General features: G+C 36.9%; 1 protein-coding gene across 1 annotated transcript in view; it reads right to left on the reverse strand.

Moving 5' to 3' along the window:
- Window positions 1–12,652, reverse strand: part of LOC121529733 (acetylcholine receptor subunit alpha-like) — a 238,331-nt gene extending 225,679 nt beyond the window's left edge. Inside the window, exons 1-3 of the mRNA XM_041817660.1 lie at window positions 12,473–12,652; window positions 12,279–12,415; window positions 12,077–12,220 (exon numbers count right to left, since the gene is read on the reverse strand). Coding sequence (XP_041673594.1) covers window positions 12,077–12,220; window positions 12,279–12,415; window positions 12,473–12,652 — 461 coding nt within the window. The remainder of the gene's footprint in view (window positions 1–12,076; window positions 12,221–12,278; window positions 12,416–12,472) is intronic.
- Window positions 12,653–21,213: the final 8,561 nt, after the last annotated feature.

Raw genomic sequence — 21,213 nt, forward strand, 5'->3', positions numbered from 1 at the left:
CTAGCTAATGTAGTTGACACATGTGGCAACAAGACCTCATGTAGGATATTGCTCGATACTGGATCAACAATAACCATGGTAGCTGAGTCGTTTATCCAACAGATTGGAATTCCACGCACGCATGCTCGCATCTCAGTTGTTGGATTAGGTGCTAACCCGGCTGGAGTTAGCCGAGGTCGCGCTAGCTTCACTTTGCTTTCAAGGACTACGACTGCCTCATTGGAGGTCTCTGGCCTAATTATGAGTTCTCTGACTTCTTTGATTCCCGCTCAGCAGGTCAAATCCACCGCTTCTGTCTGGACCAAGATTCGCAACTTACCGTTAGCTGACCCGATCACCGGGAAAAATCGACGTTATTTTAGGCGCTGATCAACTGTGGAACATCTATACTGGACATCGCCGAGAGTTTGGTATTGAATACCCCATTGCGCTACATACTAATTTTGGTGGGGTTATTACAGGCAGCTATAATGATTGTGGCGAACCACTTACGAAAGCACAAGTTCACCACGCTTACGAAGATTTGGATTCCCTAGTTCGCTCTTTCATGGACATGGAACAGGTGCATCCGCAGCCGAACCGTAAGGGGATTCGGCAGCAACCTTCGGCCTTGGCGAGCGCTCTGCATGTCACTGCCACTGAGTCGGGCCAAGCTCAAGGCTTCCAGTAAGATATCAGCCCTGCTCTCAGGATTTGCCATGGTGGCAATGGTGAAAGTGCAACTGGATCCCGACACAAGTGTACCACCGGGATTGCTGATAGCCTTCGCCATCTGCACCACCCTCCTGGTGGCGGTGCACATGCTGGCCCTGATGATCAGCACCTTCATCCTGCCAAACATCGAGACGGTGTGTAATCTGCACAGTATTTCCCTGGTCCATGAATCTCCGCACGAGCGTCTGCATTGGTATATTGAAACAGCGTGGGCCTTCTCCACGCTACTGGGGCTTATACTCTTCCTGGTAGAGATAGCCATCTGGCTGTTGGGACGAGTCGTACAACATCATCCTGGACAGGATCAGAGGGTCCGTGTGGTCACCGTTAAAACTGCCAGAGGGATCTACAAGCGCCCCATTACGAATTTGTGCTTCCTTTGAACTGAACCGTCGTTCAGAGGGCCGGTATGTTGAAGAATAGATCGGCCATTTATCATTATTGTATTATTGTCAAAGGGCACCTAGTTAAATGCCCATCATTGTATTGTTGTTCTAATCGTCGTTAAATGCACATCAATGTTTTGTTTTTCGTCTCAAATCCTGAAGCTCACACGCATAGACGAAATTGCAGTAAATTTGCATTGGTATTGCAGTATCACGCGTTTTTCTGCATTATCTTTTCTGCACGTTTTTTCGTCTGTTATTGTATAGTTTTTGACTCGATCGCAACCGCTTGTAACTTGCCTCGCGTTATTATATAGATTTTGACTCGCTCGCAACCGCTTAATAAATAGTTAATAATCGATCGCAACCGCTTGTAACGTGCCCCGCATATATGTATATATAGTTTTGGACTCGCTTGCAACCGCTTGCAACCTGCCCCGCTTAATATATATAGTTTTTGACTCGCTCGCAATCGCTTATAATTAAGAAATAAACTCGAATTCTAGAAAAAAGAAATACAGTCCACTAAATTCGCCAACACTAACTGATGGTAACGTCACTGTCCATGCGTCCTCATAACCTAAACTTCTTTATAAGTGGCGAAATTTTGTTCCAATTAAAAATCTTTAGTAAATCGATAAATATTGATATAAATATGTTATACAATGTCGAACGGAGGCATACATTATGATATTATGGATGCCACAGTTTTTCACGTTTTGTAAGCGTTCTAGTGGGCGCTGCCAGATGAGGGCTCGTGTCACGTTGCAGTGGCATCTCTAATATAAATATTCGTAAGCATTAGTTTCTATATCTTATATTTAGTTCACGAGCTTTTCGTATTTTTCGGTTTCCGAGGTTTTTTGGCGTTAGAGTGGGCGTGGTCAGATGCTGAAATAAACTTGCGCTGCTTATCTCCCTGCATAATCTCAGCTCGGTATCTCCTATAGCTCCTAAGATCACTGCGTTCATACGGACAGACGGACTGGCGGACGGACGGGCGGACATGGCTTAATCGACTTCGCTATTGACACTCTTACGACAGACTCAATAGAAGCAGTCCTTTCTCCAGGCACACCTAACAATGAAAACCACTATCATTTGCTAGTCGAAACACTGATTTCTTGTGGATGTATCCTGTTGCACAAAATCAAAGGTTAAACAACTGATTGTAGCTACTACAATGGAAGTAGGCAATTTAGAAAGATTTTGGGAGATGGAAAATGAAAACAATGATATTGAGGATGAAATTTGTGAAAAACATTTCTTAGAATCCACTAAAAAAGATCAAAATGGGCGATACAAGGTTAAACTCCAATTTAAAACAAGAGTTAACGCTATAGTCGAGTGCCGCGACTATAAGATACCTGTTTTAGACAATTTTAAAATATTCATTTTGCTAGTGGAAATTTTCAAGGCGCTACCTATTGTTAGTGAAAGTACGTTGAGTAACTGATAATGACGTCACTGCCCATGTGAGGCCTTATTACCTAAAAAATCTTTGGTAAATCGATAGAAATTATATTATAAATATTTTTGATCAGGATCAATAGCGAAGTCGATTAAGCCGTGTCCGTCTGTCCGTCCGTATGAACGCTGTTGTCTCAGGAACTATAAGAGATACAAAGTTCAGATTAGGCAAGCAGATTCTTGAGGACCTTACGCAGTGCAGTACTTTATTTCAGCCTCCTGCCACGCCCACACATCGCGGAAAACTAAAAACGCTGAAATCTCAGGAATCATTAAAGCTAGAATTTTGGGATTAAGTATGTATAGTCTTGAGATGCTAGCACATCTTATGGTGGTACCACGTCCTTTTTTATGCTTACCAAACTCGAAAGACGGTTTTCGCTTTTTGTGAAACGCTGAGATCTCGGGAACTTTTAGTGATGGAAATTCGGGATTAAGCTTCTAGTTTTTTATGATGCCCCAATGCAAAATATTTTTTTCCATTTAGCCACGTCCACTCAAACGACTAGAAAAAACGGAATACCCGAAATGCGAAATCCTGCTGGATTACGTATTTAAGAGATTCAACTACTTCTCTCCGTAAGTTTTCATCCGTTTATGTATGTCTTCGTTTGACCGTGTATAACATATTTTTGTCATAATCTATCTATTTACCAAAAATTGTTCAAATTAGAACAATATTTTGCGATATTTGAAAAAATTGGGGTTATAAGGCATCACATGGACAGTGAAATTAATAACTTTAGTAAATTAATAGATATTTTAATGAAACTTTGTATTTACAGTTTTTAATTCATTCCAAATTTCAATGTCCTACGTTAGGTATTTCTCATAGCTACCATACAAATATTAAAAAAACCATATTCAACAATATAAATGTTCACCATTTTTTAAGTGTTTTATTTTTTAATTTACATTTTAACCAATGAGTTTGTTTTCTATATATTATTCGCTACTATTATTCGGAATCTGAAGATTCAGAATCATTATTAAAATGTGGGAAATTTATTAGAAGACCCTACTTGTTTCACCATCTTGAAACTTTTGGCGATAGGTCTCGTGGCCATTGCTTCCATCGCAGCCCCATTTGTAAATTGCAGTCAAACTTCTGTTATTATTTTCTCCTGTAACATGATTTTCAACAACCTGCGAGTGCGCATTTATGATACAGCTTACCGAATGGTCTTCTAAATTCTGTAGAGTTATTTCAGCAGAATAATCGGTTACTTTTAGTCCGTCTGGGTAATACATAATCTTTGCTTTTTGCAGCCTATGGTAGTTGGGGTATATATCTGCATTCCAGATTTATTGACAAATGGAGGGGCTTTGTCCACTCCAACTAGCAAAATTAATATTTTACAATTGTGTAAAACTGTATCGGGTGTCTTATAGTCCCGGCACTCAATTATAGCGTTTCGTCTTGTTTTAATTTTACTTTAATCAAAGCTGTAGCTAGAAACGCTTGCTCTTTTGTAAAGCCAGTGATTACTTTTTCCAGTATAGAACAAACGTTGCTTGCGAATAAATACTCCTCTTTCTGATGGACTCATTTCTCTTAATTTATAACAATTAGTTAAAAAGTGTCCAACTATTTTACACAATAGATAGCTGTCATTTACCGTGCTTTTTACCATTTCCTTTCTTCATTTTGTGACGAACTAAGATAACTGAAAGTTTGTTCCAAGAAATTCATTACATTATCTAGTAATTGAATTTCCTTATTTTTTTTCAAATGCGTTTCATAAAGTTGGAACGCTTATTTATGAAATTTTCTGATATTGACGTGTGCAAAAATCACACCAATATCCTCATTCAAATTTCCTTTTAACATTAAATTTATTGAGTAAATAAACCATTTAATTTGTTTTACTGAATCGTTATCCATGGGCAAATCGATCAACCGATTCAGCTGATCAGAGAATATTAATACCCAATACTCGTAGAATAAAACTGTATATTTCTTGAGAAGTATGTAGCAGGTAGAAGAAAGCGTATATATACGTCCGTTTGTCCGTATGAACGCTGAGATCTCAGGTACTATAAGATTACTATGTTAAGATTAAGCTAGTTGATTTTTAAGGTCTATAAGAAGCGCAAGCTTATTTAAGCATCTTCTCACTCCCACTATAACGTTCACAAATCACAAAAAACTAAAAGAGCTGAAATTTCAGGTAGCATTTGAACTAGAAAGCTGAACTTAAGTATGTATAATCTTGAGATGCCCACTCTTACGCTCACCAAGCTCGAAAGACGGTGTTTACAACATTACGTGGGGAACATTTACTGTAGCACTACAACGTAATCTTAAATAACTTACTTTGTAAGGGAACAGCGAGATAAGGTCATCTGTTCGGGATGATCCTAAAATACTTTTTTGTTAACGCCGTGCTTGTAAAATAACAGCGAGATAAGGCTATTTCTTCGGGACGATCCTAAATACACATGCGGAATTTAGTAAAGTGATATCATTACCACGATAGTGTATATTCACTGCACTTCGTTTGAGTACAACTAGATGGCTATAATTGGCTTATCTGGTGTACGTCTCATGTTCATGCTTGAACATTCTGCGGGGGCAAGATAATGTGATCGCTAGTAGTTGCTGCCTATGATTTGTCTTCTTCTTCACGTATATGAGGATACAGCCTATGGTTATTTATTGTGTGTTCAAGTCCCTTATGTTTTGTTGTAATTATTGTAGGTCTATTGAGTTAATAACTACAACGTTGTGAAGTGGTGTTGGCATCCAGGAGTCTTTTTGACTCACCACCTTGTGGAAATGTTCTGGGTATCTTTCAGCATCTGTTGACCATACTTTTTTTGATGTTATGATTGTAATTTGACCAATCCTTGCTGAACATCCTGTAGGCATGTCTATTAAGCCTTGGTTAGGTACCAGTATCACTTCTTGGTTGCTCCCGCATGTTGTGTGAGCAGACGTATTTGTAAATATCTTGAACAGCCCCTGTTTTTTTCCATTCATATTCTTCAGGAAATAATCTTCTTCATACCAGATCATTATACATATTTGATTATTGCTCGGCTTTATGGGTAATTCTTCAGAGCTTTGTTCATTTGCATCTTTCCAGTCCCAACTTCCTTCACATAGATAAGTATCTTCGTCTTCGTGAAGATAGTGACTTATTTTAGTCTCTGTCAATAGGAGGTAGGCGTTGATATCTTTGTTGAAGATAGTAAATATCGTTTTAATTTTTGGAATAACTTTTCTCTTATTGAGTTTGAGAGGTACTGGAATCGTTTTGAAGATATTTGCATGTTGATTTGCATAAATGGGTACTCTTGCGTCGATGATTAACAAGTTATCCTTAATTATTGCTTGTGCCTTCATTAATTTATAAATGAATTGCAATTTTTCCGGTGAATTCCCTCCTGGAAGACTTTTGTTCCTCTGCAGTTTTTGCTGAATTTCATTCAGTTTGGCCAACATTTTATTTGTTTTGATCAAAGAAGGTTTGACTTTTCCTTGATAAACGTCTGTTTTAAGGGCAATTGCTTTTGATTAAAGACCGTCTGCTTCATCAATTTAGTTTCGTATCTGATTAATTAACATGAAGAATTTAATTGCGTCCGTGTAGATTAAGAAGTGGTTTCTCATTGTTTGCTCCGTTTTATTTAATTATAGTATAATTCCAGTATTCATTAGAAGTTTCTGTTATCTATTCTGTAGTAGTGCGTTTTAAATCCGACGTCGCATTGATAATTGAGGTCTGATTAATCATATAATCATTTAATCGCTTTTTATTTCTGATGATAGTTTGGCTGTTTTCTTTGATCGTGTCAAAAAACAGGATGAACCTTCTCTGTCTTTTCGATTCCTGTGTGATGATTTCATTTTTCTTCTTGTGTTATCTACCCGCATTTTAATTGTACGGCTGATTGTTGTACAACATTTTTTCTATAATATCATCTGCTTGCTTTAGGACTGCGAAGTAGGCTTCCATATTATAGTAATATAGTAACTGCCAATTCGATGAGATAATTTCCACTTTTCCGATTTTGTCCATTAGTACTGCTGTTTGTTGGTCTATATTGTGAATCTTGACTCTTGATGAGTTTATATTCGATATCATAGCACCATTGATCCCTTTGCCTGATGCCCTTTTGGCTGTTCTTGTCATCATTTTCTGGCTTGACTCGTCGGCTTGGTCGTCTTGGTTTGGAGACGGAAACAAGCTGATTTTATTTAAGGGTCTTTTAATTTCCCCAGTATTTGTTTTTATTGTTACTACACGGACTTTATCATCTTTTCCTTTTGCAGTTTTTATTATCTTTCCATTGGCCATCTGGCTGGATGCGTGTTTTCTTCTTTTAGTAAAACAAGTTGTCCTTCTTTCAGGTTTGGCTTTTCTTGTCGCCATTTCGGTAGCTCTTGAAGTGAAATCAAGTATTCTTCTTTCCATTTTCTTCAGAATTCTTCTCTGATTCGTTGCATGTACCTCCATTTGTCAAGGGACCCAATCTTGTGATTTTCATCAAAATGTTTTGGTGGACCTATAAGTGGTCTTCCAACGAGAAAATGACCCGGCGTCAGAATATTCTCTCCTTCATTGTCATCACACAAGGTAACTATGGGACAGCAGCTTAGCGATGCCTCAATTTGACACAAAAGTGTTGAAAACTATTTAAATGTGAAGCTGTTGGCACCGATTGCTCTCCTAAAATGGTAATTCACCGATTTTACTCCAGCTTCCCATAATCCTCCCATATGGGGGCTTGCCGGCGGGACAAAGTGCCACTGCACTCCTTCCTTTTCCAGTATTGGTGCTATACTGGTATTATTTTTCATGGAGGTATCGAGTTCCGTATCTAGGCTTCTGGCTGCGCCTACAAAGTTGGCTAAATAGGTGCTTCCTTTTCCCTCGTCTGGCGAAGAACCGGTGTAGAGCCTCCAAGAATCGTTCTGAAGATAAGTCACTTACGAGTTCCAGATGTATGGCCTTTGTTGCCATACAAACAAATAGGCATATATATCCTTTATGCGACTTTTGTCCTCTACCCTTGATGCAGCGAATTTGGAGTGGTCCAGCGTACCTCTCACTCGATAGACTGGTAGATTTCCCATTAGCTGATTGGTCATATTCTGTTTTTATCTTATACAGGTTACTCATACTTCTTTATGGCGTTCCGCAATCTAAATATCCGGTACTTTTTTTTTGATGTAGATTCTCATCAGTGTCAATCCACCACGTAAGTTTTTTTTATGAGCCTCGAAAGGTGTGATTTTACAATTATAATTGGATGTTTCACGTCATACGGTTCCTTTGCATTCTCCCCTACCTACCCTTAGAATAACATCTCCATCCAAATAGGGGTTGAGCTCCGACTCATTGGTTTCCTCTTCTAGTTCCCAGAAACGCTCGAGGTCATCTAAACATATTGTTGTTGTTGCGCTGATGGCCTTTTTATCCGATGCTCTAGCTATGTTGCCCGAGACAATCTATCCTAATGTGGTTTTCTGTCCTATTGTGTCATGGACTCTTTTGACTTGGCCCAACATGATTAGTGGGAATAAGTCAACGCCAATTATTATATCCATTCTACGAGGCTCGTTGAAGTGTGGGTCAGCTAGATGACATTCATTTCAGTTTTTCTGCTCGGTAGAGCCCTTTGTAGCTCTGGTAATACCAAAGCTTGTGTTGTTGCTTGAAAGGTGCTTTTAACCCTTGGCTTGATTTTCAAGTGCATGCTATTCTTCAGCCCTTCAACGCTTTGTGAGATGATTTGAACTTCAATATTTTTTGGGATCCTCCATCAATTAATGCTCTCAATTGCTTATATTTACCGGCCTTAGTTTGTACTAAAATCAGCGCGGTTGCTAGCATCGTATCTTGCCATTTGTGCCGGTTGAGGCAATTGCTGCTAAGTGACTCCTATTTGGTTTCTCATGGAGTAAGTTATTATAGGACCTTTTCTTGCATTCTTTAAAGCTATGGGTGCCCAAACATTTATAGCATAACGAGTTCTTGAACACAAATTCTTTGCGTTTTTTGACTGTTTCTGCTTTGAATATTTGGCATATGCCAATTTCGTTCCCCTCTATTTGTGAAAAAACGGCATCTTTTAGGAATCGATTTCTTTGCTTCTACATAGATGAAACTTTTTTGCACTGAATCTATTGAGTTTTAAAATTGCTCAATAAATTCCAGCACATTATCCAGTTCATGGATTTCCTGCTCATAAGGTTGTAGGGCTTCTTCAAATAATTCGCGCAGCAATATCTGAGTGAATATGGCATCAGCTTCTTTGCAATTTGGCCTTTTTCTTTGATTAAATAAATATACTCTGTTGCTGTGTCCAGGAATATACGCATATTGCCTTTATCTGCCTTTTTCTTCAGCAGTTCCATGTCCGACATTTGGTTAACGCGGTTAGCAAATATTTTGCGCTTGTTTTCGTAGCGCTTGCATATTAGCTCCCATGCCGGCAGCTGATCCATTCAGCAAATGTCCGACTACCATTTTGGATTCTCTTTTTAAGCATAATGTTAGGTAATTCAGTTTTCTTGAATTCGAAGAATGTGGGCCATTTTTTTTTTGTGTTTCCATTAAATTAAAGAAGATCTACTCTTTATAGCTCCGGAATATTTTCTTGTATGAAAGATAGATAGCAATCTGACTTTGCGTTCTAGTTCATCGATCGTGTCGATGTCAAAGGCATATGATTCATATTCTGGCTCTAATTGTGACAAAGTGGTCTGTACCCTTGACCAAAGGAAGTTCATCTTGTCCTTGTGATCAAGGATCTTTTCCATGTTGCTGCTCTCCAGGTCGGCATACACTTCTTTCATGTGTTGCCTCACTTTCTCGGCTCTTTTGTCCACGAGTTCCACCAAGCTGTCTACAGGGCTCAGGCTTCTATTTGATGCATCTTCTTTTGAGGCTCCTGCTTTTGATGTACTTGCCATGGCGTGATCGGCAAATTCAAACTTCATCAGATACTCTTTATATATCTTGATGAGTGCCATGCGGGTCTCGTATATTTTGTCATTAAAATATTCTTGATTAATGAAGCCACTTTTGGTCAGCATTGTGTGATTCGCAGTGAATTGCTGCCGAATCATCTATAGCTGATGGGTGTGCCTTAATGAATTTCCCTGTAAGATCTCCTGACGAAGCACCACTTGCCTCTTCAGCAATCCCATTGTTTTCTCGGATAGTATCTTGTTCGTGTTAATTTGAAAGTATTTTTGGTTCGATCTTGGTACTGTGCTGTGCCCCGACTCACAACTTGTAGTGGTTATTCAAAAAATGTAAAACAAATTTCAGAAATTTTTTCAATTTCGCTGTTTAAAGCCACAGAAACGCTTCACTCGGTAAACGTTTACTTCAGATACTAACGCATTGACGATGTTGGTTGTACCACGCCGTTTGGGAGGAGCGACCCTCCTTTTATTCATCTATAAGCCTAAACTAATGCTGAGTTTATAAGGCTATAACGTTATCTTATATTACTTGTGTACTTGCGCTGTGTTTGTAAGATAACAGGGAGATAAGGTCATCTGTTCGGGTACTTATGTGCTAACGGCGTGCTTGTAAAATAACAGCGAGAAAAGGCTATCTCTTCTAGACGATCCTAAATACACATGCGGAATATAGTAATGTGATATCATTCTTACAATAGTGTAGATGCGCCGCAGTTAGTTAAAGTACAACCAGATGGTAATGATTGCCATATATGCTGGGCGTCTCATGTTCATGCTTGAACAAACGGTTTTCACATTTTGTAGAAAAACTGATAAGTGAAAAAAGAAAGGGTTAATCATGTAATTAAGCATGTGTAATCGGAATATTTTTCCCATACAGCCACGCCCTTTCTAACGCCCACAAATCCTAGAAAACCAAAAATGAGAAAAGCTCGGAAACTATAAGAGCAAGAAAATTGGGATTAAGAACACGAGTATTTATCCTGCCACAACCACTCTAACGCCCACAAACCGCGGAAAACTGTGGCGTCCATAATATTGAATGTTTTCGTTTGACCTTGAATAACATTTTTTTGTCAATATCTATTGATTTACGAAAGATTTTTTAATTCGGAACTTTAGTTCGCTACCTATGAGGAAATATAAGTTATAAGGCCTTACATGGACAGTGACGTCACGTAAAATCGAACTCAAGTTGCTTAAACTTAAGCCTGGTCCACGAGCCGATCGCGCATGGTAGGAAGTGCCATACCGGGAGTCAATGGATTTAGGCACAGTTCACAAATGTGGTTACGCTGAATTTGTAGTTAGGACACTAGACTGGATTTCTTAAGACTTATTATCATCCTTAAATTTTGGTTCACACTAATTGTAACGGGTCTATCTCAATGTACTATAGGAAATTTTGCTACTCTTGTGGCCAAAAACTATTTTTTGAAAGTGAAAAAAATAAAATAATTTTAACTGAATTGCATTCACATTAGATCAATTTTAAGTGTTGCATAACAGGCGCCACTGCGTTCTTATCAGTGTGGTTTGTATAATGTTTTTTTGTATGTCAAATGTTGGAAGAACTTGTGTTTTTTTAATAATAGGGTAAAAATGTGAGTAGTCTAAGAAACGTATTTTTAGATTTAAGTCTAATTTTTTAATTGACATTAAAAGTGAGTCCTGCCGATTCCATGAATGAAATAAAGACTATGTTTTAGAGTATTTCATTCTTATTTGAATGAATGTAACCAGAAAGTGCACTTTTATGCACTTTTCGAGATATTTAAGTTTTTAGGACGCAACCTCAAATGACCCAATGCTGGATAGTTTCTTATATTATGCGTGCAGCGCCTTCTATTATTAAGAAAAGAATCCAAATTATTATTACAAACATTGTTTTTGAGTTTTAAAACAGCGAACAAACATATTCGCAAAGTAATTTGAGTTTTATATAAAAGAGGGTGCAATTTTGCTTTGTTTTTTAGTTAATATCTGACTTTGAGGTTGTGGGCGGTGCCACACCCATAAATTTTTCACATATGAAATTTATTGACCATATGAACTTAAATTAAAAAAACCGAATCTTAATATCTTGCTTAGTTTTTGAGTTAGCATATGATCTTGAGGTTGTGGGCGGTGCCACGCTCCCTTTTTTATATCTGAAATCTATTGACCATATGCCCACATGCCATATGACCATATCTTGCCTTGTTCTTGAGATTTTAATTTTGGCCAGAAAAGTGACAAAATTTCCTATAGTGCAATGGGGCATCAAATTTCCATATAGAAATTGCTTACAAGAGTACCATTTGACTACATCTTCCTCTTTTCTTCTTGAATTTATCTCCAAAGGCGTATTTCACCGATGCCTAAAGAATTATTAAAAATAATTAAATTAAAATCAACTTATTCCTTTTCAAAACGCAAAGCGTCTTCAATGGAGATTGTAAAGAAAAGTAATTCAAACTTATTGGGAACGCAAAGAATCGCGGAACTGTAAACAGTTGAAAAACAATGTTTATAATGTTTTCCTTTTAAAATGCTTATATTATATATTTTGTATAATGCTTACCTTGTTTCAAAATTGTATTTAGGTCTTTTTATAAATAAAAAGGCGGGCAAGAAGTTAATGAACACGCGCTTAACCCATGGTGCCATTCTATGAGTTTGGGGGGATCGGAAATGAACGTTCAAAACGACAACCGTCACGCAGATACTTTAAAAAAGTTAAAGAACATCATATCAAAGATAAGAATAAGAAAATTCAATATTACCTTATAGACACAAGAATCATTGCAAATATTAAATATTTCCCTAATAAAGGAACAACCAATGATGTCGGAGGAATTATTTCAACCACCAAAAGAAAGAACACGTGAAGACTTATAAGAATGGAAATAGATAGAGTAACCTGAAAAGTATATATATTAATTACTATTAGTTCAGTGCAAAGAGTTATTTGTATTACCTTTTCTCCACTATCCGAAGGAAGGTAAAAAGTCAATACAGTTAAGAAAGAAATTCCCATACACGGTATTATTATATTAACTGTATAAAAAAGCGTTTTTCTTCTCATTGTAATATTAAATGTTATGTCCAAGTAGGGCTCATCACAACAAGTATAAAACTTTTCATTCCTGCAAAACATTAATAGTGAATTATTAAAAAAGTATTTATAAACATAACACAAATTGAATTTTTTATATCTCTTACAAATAGATCTAAAGGAAATATTGTATTCGATGAAAAGTATTTAACAGCCATAATGAAGCATTTCCGACTCTATTAATAACCGAGTTAATTTAGCCATGTCCGTCTGTCTGTCTGTCCGTATGAACGCTAAGCTCTCAGCAACTTTAAAATACAAATTTGAGATTAAGCATCCATATTATTAAGACTCCTACGCAGCGTCCGGCCACGCGCACAATGAGCTATTAGAACTAGAAAGTAGGGTCAAGGTATGTTTGTTCTTGAGGTGGTAGCGCAACTTAAGGTAGTAAATCGAAAAATGTTTTTCGGGTTTTTTAAAGTTAGGATTAAGAATGTAGCTTTTAATGATGTCATCAAAGCGTTACATTTTTTATCATATTTGGCCACGCCAATTAACCAATTATTCAAAGATCTCGGGAACTTTAAAATCTAAAAGATAGGATTTAGCATAAGTATTTTATAGATGCAATTGCAAGCCACCACTCTAATGCCAACAAACCAAGGAAAACTGTGGCGTCTATAATATTTAAATTTATGATTTCGTTTAACCTTGTCTAAAACATTTTTGTCAATACCAACCAATTGAACCAAAAACTTTAATAGGAACATTTTTTTGAGATTTAGAAAGAATTGGAAGTTATAAGTCATCACTTGAGCAGAGACATCACCAACAGTTTTAAAAAATAGATTTTCATAAAATAGGAGGCGCTGCATTAATTTCTGCATTTGACTATAGCTTTTCTTCTTGTTTTGTGATAAAAAGGCATACACCGAAATTAATGATAAGTTCTTACTTAGCTCTCTTAGCTGTTTCCAATGCTGAACTTTCACTAGGATACTTCAGCTTTGGTTCAATGATATTCAGAAAGAAAGCGGTCTGCAAAACTGTTGTACGACGGCGTAAAAAAATTTCATTAGCTGTTATGATTGGAGAGAAATGGTGTACATCCATAAAATTGCAAACGATTTCACTGAGCTATTAATGTGTTCGTCGGAGACTTAAAGTCATGCTTGGATGAAGTATTTTACAGCGTTTAACGAATTTTTAACGAATTTATTAACAAAACAAAAAATAAAGACTATAATCTAGTGCCGCGACAATAAGATACCAACTACTGATTTGTAAAATTTTGAAGAATTCATTTCTTACATGCCGCCACCTTTTGTCAGAAAAAACATGTTTACTAACTGATTTACAACAACAATTCTTTGCACGTGCAGACGTGTTTCAGTGTGTAAGTAAGCGTAATCACAAACCGCAAAAAAAACAGGAAACGCTATAGCCGAATGCCGTGTCTATAAAATACCCGTTACTGTTTTAAACAATTTTATATTAGGTTGTAAAAAAAAGTCTTGCGGTATTTTTATTAAATTTTCAATTGTTCATAAAATTGGTTACAATAATGCGATTCAAGTCAAATATGCGCCGTTTTGTTCGATGACGCATTACCAATTGTCCTGGTGGAAGACAATTCGGCCTCTGTTGATCAAAGATGGCCTCTTCTGCATGAGTGCTGTCTTCAAGCGGTCTGGTTGTTGGCAGTACAGGTCCGAATTGAGCTTTTGGCCATAGGGGAGCAGCTCATAGTGGATTATTCCCTGCCAATCCCACCAAACACACAGAAGAACCTTCCTGGCCGTCAATCCAGGCTTGCCCACCGTCTGGGCTGCTTCACCGCTATTCGACCACGACCGTTTGCGCCTTACGTTATCGTAAGTGACCCACTTTTCATCGCCAGTCACCATACTCTTCAAAAACGGGTCGATTTTGTTGCGATTTAGAAGCAATTCGTGTGGCACCCTTACATCGAGCTTCTTAGTGACTCATGTCCAGCTCTTGACCGATGCTACAGCTGCTACTATGCCGGTCTCTTTCGACCAATTCAGCGATTTTATCGCAATTTTCGACGACAGGCCTTCCGGAGCGTGGCGCATCTTCGACCACCTCTACAGCAGAACGAAAACGTTGATACCATCGTTGTGCGGTGGAAATGGAAACTGTATCGGGTTTCCAAAAAGGTATAGTATGACCTGATGCGACGAACAAAACAAGAACTAAGCGATTTCAGCGCCAACTAGCGAAAATACCTCAAGACTTTTTTGACAACCTAATATTATTCATTTTGCTAAAGGAGATTCAGCGCCACCTATTGTCAGAGAAATAGCCTTACTTTCTAAATAAACAGCGAAATATGGTTCAAATTTAAAAAATCTTTAGTAAATCGATAGATATTTACAAAAAGATTATACAAGGTCAAACGAAGGCATACACTATATTATTGTAGGCGCCACAGTTTTCTGCGGTTTGAGGGTGCCAAAGTGGGCGTGGCCGGCTGAAAAATTTGGCGAGCTGCAATGGCATTTCTAAAATACGTAGCCCTAGGCTTAACTTTTCAGCTCTTATATGTTCCTATATTTTCGCATTTTAAGTTTTTCGTGATTTGTGGGCGTTAGAGTGAGCGTGGCTAGTTATATCTCTCAGTTATAGTTACCGAGAGTTTGGTGGGCGTGGCCGGATAATCTCAAGAAAAATACAACCTTAATCCCTACTTTCTAGCTCTATATTTCCAGAGATCTCGGCGATTTTATTTTTTTCTGATTTAGAGGGCGTGGCAGGATGTTGCAATAAACTTTCCCAGGGACCTCAAAAATCTGCTTGCTTAATCTCAACAGTCTTATAGTACCTCAGATCTCATCCAAATTAAATAAAACAAAACGAAATGTAAACTCATGCCGGCAACTAAGGAAATAATGGGAGCTCCCGGTGAACCGACGAGTCAAAGTCGCGAAAGACAACAACAGTAATAAAACGAGCGCCGCCTCTCTATTACTCGAAACTACGCGAACTTTTGGTATGTTTCACCGGAGCCAAAAAGAAGTGCAATAGGTTTGACTGTGCCCGATGATCCAAGTACCGCTGCCGTAACTTAATCTAGAAGCTCATTGCCCGTCCCCCTCTCACCAATCGACGCACTGACGTCAGCTTGGGCAATCTCTTCTACGGTGCCATCGGTAACTACCTGCAATTACAATAGCAACCACTGATCTCAAGAAAGAGATTAGACACAACCACTTTCAATACTTAAAAAAGGAAACGTCCAAGAAAGAAAACTGCAAAACAACAATGAAGAAAATTTTCGTTTTGTTACGAAATTCCTAGATAGTTTGTCCTTTTAATCAAAGCAGCAGGGGGCTTCATGTAGTTATAAAACTACATTGCGGAAGGTCTGAAGGAAGTCAAACTTGTCACAAAGATGGTTACAAGGCAAAAATCTCAAATCCACGTTTTAAGATCTGTATTGCACCAAGAAGTTCTTAGTTCACCCCATTTAGAAGTTTGAATACCTTCTCCATCGTAAAATTACCGTGGAGGAGCCTCATAAAAGAAATGGTCCTGTCCAATGCGTGAATTGCCATTGTGTTACCTGTGGTGATCTTCACAGCACAAAAGAATACCCAGAAAACAAAGAAGATTCTGCACTAAAAAAGTGAGGCAACTGTGAAAACCATACTGCCAACTACAGGGGCTGCTAGTCTACAAAAAGCTCAAAAGCCGCAAAAGCCAAAGACATAACCACCTTAGCCAACACCTTCCACCACCACCACCACCACTGCAGTCTCCTTTCCTTCCTATCCTTCGATACCCAACATTAAGGACCATCAGTAGATAGAAAATGTGGATTTGGCCAGATTTACGGGCTATTAACTGGCACGTTATTGATTTAATTAAGTTTCCCTTCACCACAAAACCCATTATCTGTCTGGCTCTCTGTAATTAGGGTTTCCCCTCACAACCGACAGTTCCTTCTAATTAGTTTGTATTCTGACACAGAAATCACGAATTATACTTTTTGTTTATTCCTGACCGCCTAAAGGACCATCTAAAGGAATGTTTCAAGTTCAAGAAATCATAACAATGGTTCTAATTGTTTATAAAAATTTCATAGCTTGTGGCCACAAACACCCCACCCCCTCGACCCCACACTTCACACTCATGCAACTGATTTGTAAACATCTTTAAGGAGCATATAACGGCACCCGTTGCGACGCGCTGAATGGGGTAGAGCTTTGTTTTGGCACAGAAATCATGAATCCATGAATTATACCTTTTTGTTTATACCTGGTCGTGGGAATGTCTTAAAAGGATTGGGGACGTCTTAAGAAAAGTAACAAGTTGTTTATTAAAATTGCAGTTTTTAAAATTTCTGTACTTCAACACAAAGTGACACAGACTTAATTTGAAACGATATGAGTCCATGGACGCATCATAATAAAATAGTAAAGGGGGACGTAGGAGTATAAAAAATCTGTAAGCCCTTTAAGTATAAAAGTGAGAATAGTCAAATTGTTCAGCCTCAGTAACAAATCGTACATATCACCATGAGTGTAATATCCGTGGAATTCATCGATTTGGTTCAAGCTCTGGAAATGTTGATGGATGTCTAAATCGGTTACCGAGACTTCGATGTGGAAGCCAGACGGAGCGAGACGTTGTAATGGGTCTAGTTGAAGAAGACACCGTGGACAGGAATCTGAGGGAAGTATTCGCCCGCTCTTCAACATCAACTCAAACGATTTCAAAAGAGTTGGAATCGCTAAAATGGGAAGATTTCCCATTTGGAGATGAAACAATGGATGTCTTTGAATGAGAACTTTCAATATGCTCAAAGGTTTGATAAAGATGACCCGGAAGAAATAGTTTTTCTGGACGACGACTACGTCTTTGACAATGTAGAAGATGATGACTTAGAAATTCAGTATTTAAAATTACTGAAAGATGAAGATGAGTTTTTAATTAATGTCGCAATAGCTTAGATATTTAAGTAAAAATTGTATGAAAATAAAATAAAATAAAATAAGAAATATTAACTGAAATAAATAAAACAAAAATTAACTTTTTTAAAATCTTTATTTTTTTTGTTTTTGTGTCTGGTTTTTACTTTTCCATATATATGATAAAATCATTAATTATTTGTAAAATAAAATAAAATAAAATAAGAAATATTAACTGAAATAAATAAAACAAAAATTAACTTTTTTAAAATCTTTATTTTTTTTGTTTTTGTGTCTGGTTTTTACTTTTCCATATATATGATAAAATCATTAATTATTTCTCTGAAAGCAGTTATTTTAAGGTTATATAGTCTGAATTACTTTTGTATTTTTTATTTTCTTCTCATTCTGTTTTTTAGATTATAATATATCTTCATAATGTTTGCTGCCTCCCTTACGTACTCAAATTTTTTATGACATCCACAAGTGTCGATTCCTTCCATAGCTGAGTCCTTACTCCAGATACATGTTTTGAGGTATACGCCATGGTTGGAAGTTATCATTTTAACTTCTTCACACTCAAGTAGTATTGAATTAATAAGGAGAAGTCGCAGATAGTGAGAATTTTGTACAACTCCATCAAACTGTTTGAGAAACAATTTAATTTGATTCGCATACGTAGTGTACATCTAAGAGTTTAAGTTTTAAAAATGATTCTCTTTACCGCCTGCTTGCCGAATTTATTCTAAAATTTTCAAGTTTTCTTCTTCTTTTCTACCTTGACATACGTGTGTAAGTGAGTCTATATATTTCCCTTCCCTTCCCTTATTCAGAATAAGTAAGAGAACATTTTTATACCCGTTACTCGTAGAGTAAAAGGGTATACTAAATTCGTTGAAAAGTATGTAACAGATAGAAGGAAACGTTTCCGACCCTATAAAGTATACATATTCTTGATCAGGATCAATAGCGAAGTCGGTTGAGCCATGTCCGTCTGTCCGTCCGTCCGTCCGTATGAACGCTGAGATCTCAGGAACTATAGCAAATACAAAGTTGAGATTTAGAATGAAGATTCTTGAGGTCCCGGGACAGCATCCTGCCACGCCCACTCTAACGCCCACAAATCGCGAAAAACAAAAACGCTAAATGAAATTCAGTATGTATAAACTTTGGATGCCAGTGCATCTTTTAGTGGAACTATTATCTGGCCCACCCATACGCCCACCAAGCTCTAAAGACGGTTTTCGCATTTTCAAGAAAACCTGATCTCTCGGTAACTATAAGCAATAGAAAGTTCGCATAAAGCATGTAGATTTTTATGATGCCCCAAATGCGAATTGTTTTTTTTTTCATCTAGCCACGCCAACCCTAACGCCCACAAAACCCGAAACCGAAAATGCAAAAGGAATATGTATTTTAGATTTGCCACTGCAACTTCCCACAAGTTTTCATCCGGCCACGCCCACTCTAACGCCCACAAACCGCGGAAAACTGGAGCGTTTCCTCTTGTTTTTTTTTCATTTCACATAATACGTTTATTTATTAAGAGAAAAATTAAATAAAAAAAATAACAAAAAATTTTTAACCAATTGAAGTTTGGTCAAACTCACACATCTCAGTACATCATTAGAGAGTTATGTATCGGTAAAAGTAAATTTCGAGTTATTTGCCGAATACATTACTCTTTAAGCATTAAACAAAACAAATTGAGATTACAAGATTTCAAAGTAACTTGACTATTATGAATCAGTTCTCGTATTTGGATTCTATTTTTCTTTACCAGACTATGGAAATAGTAGCAAAAACACAAGAATTCCAAGAAAAACATGTGAAATGTGAAATGTGAACCCATATACACCTTTATCTGGTTCATCATATATCCCGCTTCCAAAATTCTTAGCTTTGAAGAAAGCTATTATTAACGTATATAATGAAAATGATGCATACTATTTTAAATATTGGATTTCAATATTTCAATATTAAATTTTCCCAAATTAATAAAATTCGTTCGGAGCAGGCGACGCCGCTCCTTAATAACAAAAACAACTCTTGCAAGCACTAAGTGCCTTAGCGGCACTTTTACTCTAAAACTTATGTAGAATCAATATGCGCACTCTTATTCTCAAACTTATATACAATCAATATCCACACTCTTACTCTCGAACTTATGTACAATCAATATCCACACTCTTACTCTCAAATTATTGTACACAATAATATGACAATTTTGCAAGCAAAGGGCAGCACAAATAGATTTTTGTAACCAGAAATTAGTATTAAGCTGAGATCAATCAAATAACGACCTGAATTTAAATCTTCGTTCTTTTAATTTTCTTAGCTTTGTCCATAATCAACCAACGGGGCATAAGTTCGACTCATATAAAATAAAAAACACTTTACTATATACCCATAGCTTATGCTTATTATATTAAGAGTGCATTTCATTCTAAGATAGATAAATTTGTAAAAAAATGGTATTGACACAGGATCAAATTTTGTAGTCTCTCTTGTAAAAGATTTATCAAAATTTAATGATGAGTACTTATATAAGATTAATCCAATCATAATGGCTCCAGAAGATGAGTTTGAATTTCAGGATTCATTAAATTGTTATATTTGTAAAAAAATATTACTTAATGATAGAGTTAGGGATCAGCTCATTCTAAATGCAACTTAGAGTATAGACTACGTAACGCCATACCTGTGTTTTTCCATAATTTTTCTAAATATGATTGTCATTTTTTTATTGAAGACTTGATTACTACAATTCCAGTAAATTAAGTTTAATGTATTTCGGTGTGCAGAACTATAAAAACTTCAAATTAGTAAAAAGGGTATCTTTCCTTATGAATACTTAGATTTATCAAGTCGACTTAAGAAAACTTCCCTACCATCAATAGTATCATTCTATAGTAACTTGACGGAAAAGGAATGCTCTCAAGATGATAATGAACACTCCCATAATTTCTGGTCACATTTTTCCTGTACAGGTCTAAAGAAGGTCTAGAGTTATATATTCAAAAATTTATGTTTTTCTTTTGATGGATATATCTTAAAATTTATATTTTAGGTACCCATGCTAAAGGTCACAAATATTCAACTAGAGTTATTAGTAGATATCGATATGTATAGATTTATTTAAAATAGCATTCAAGGGGGTTAAGCACAATGTAGCCAGAGTTATACAAACTCAAATAACAAGTACTTAACAGATTATGATTCAACAAAAGAATCATCCTTTTTAATGTATTTGGATGCAAAAAATGTATATGTTTGGGCAATATTATAACCCCATACATACAAAGTGTTTGAATGGTTGTCTCCTAATGATATAAAAAATGTTGATATACAAAACATATCTTTTATGCTTTATGTTGTCATATGTGATCCATTTTTAATCAGCAGTGAATGACCGATCCAGAAATGAGTCGAGTTTATTACGGTGCAACATAGATTCGCAGATTGATGCACGGTCGAAAAAGTTTTTTTGGGATAACTCATGAGGCCCCATACATCGAGCTTTTTCGTTAAATTTTTCGATTTTAAATGCCTATGGACGGTTTCCGTGCTTAGTTGCAGTTCCTCTGCGATGGTTCTAATAGTCACATGACGATCTCTATCCACTATTTCCATGATTTTATCCGTATCAACGGTCACTGGTCGTCCGGAAGGCTTAGGTGTTTCGGTATCAAAATTGCCACTTCGGAATCGCCTAAACCACTGTTC

This window comes from Drosophila eugracilis, unplaced genomic scaffold (genome assembly GCF_018153835.1).
Source record: "Drosophila eugracilis isolate 14026-0451.02 unplaced genomic scaffold, ASM1815383v1 contig_1821, whole genome shotgun sequence".
In the NCBI taxonomy this organism is placed as follows: Eukaryota; Metazoa; Arthropoda; class Insecta; order Diptera; family Drosophilidae; genus Drosophila; species Drosophila eugracilis.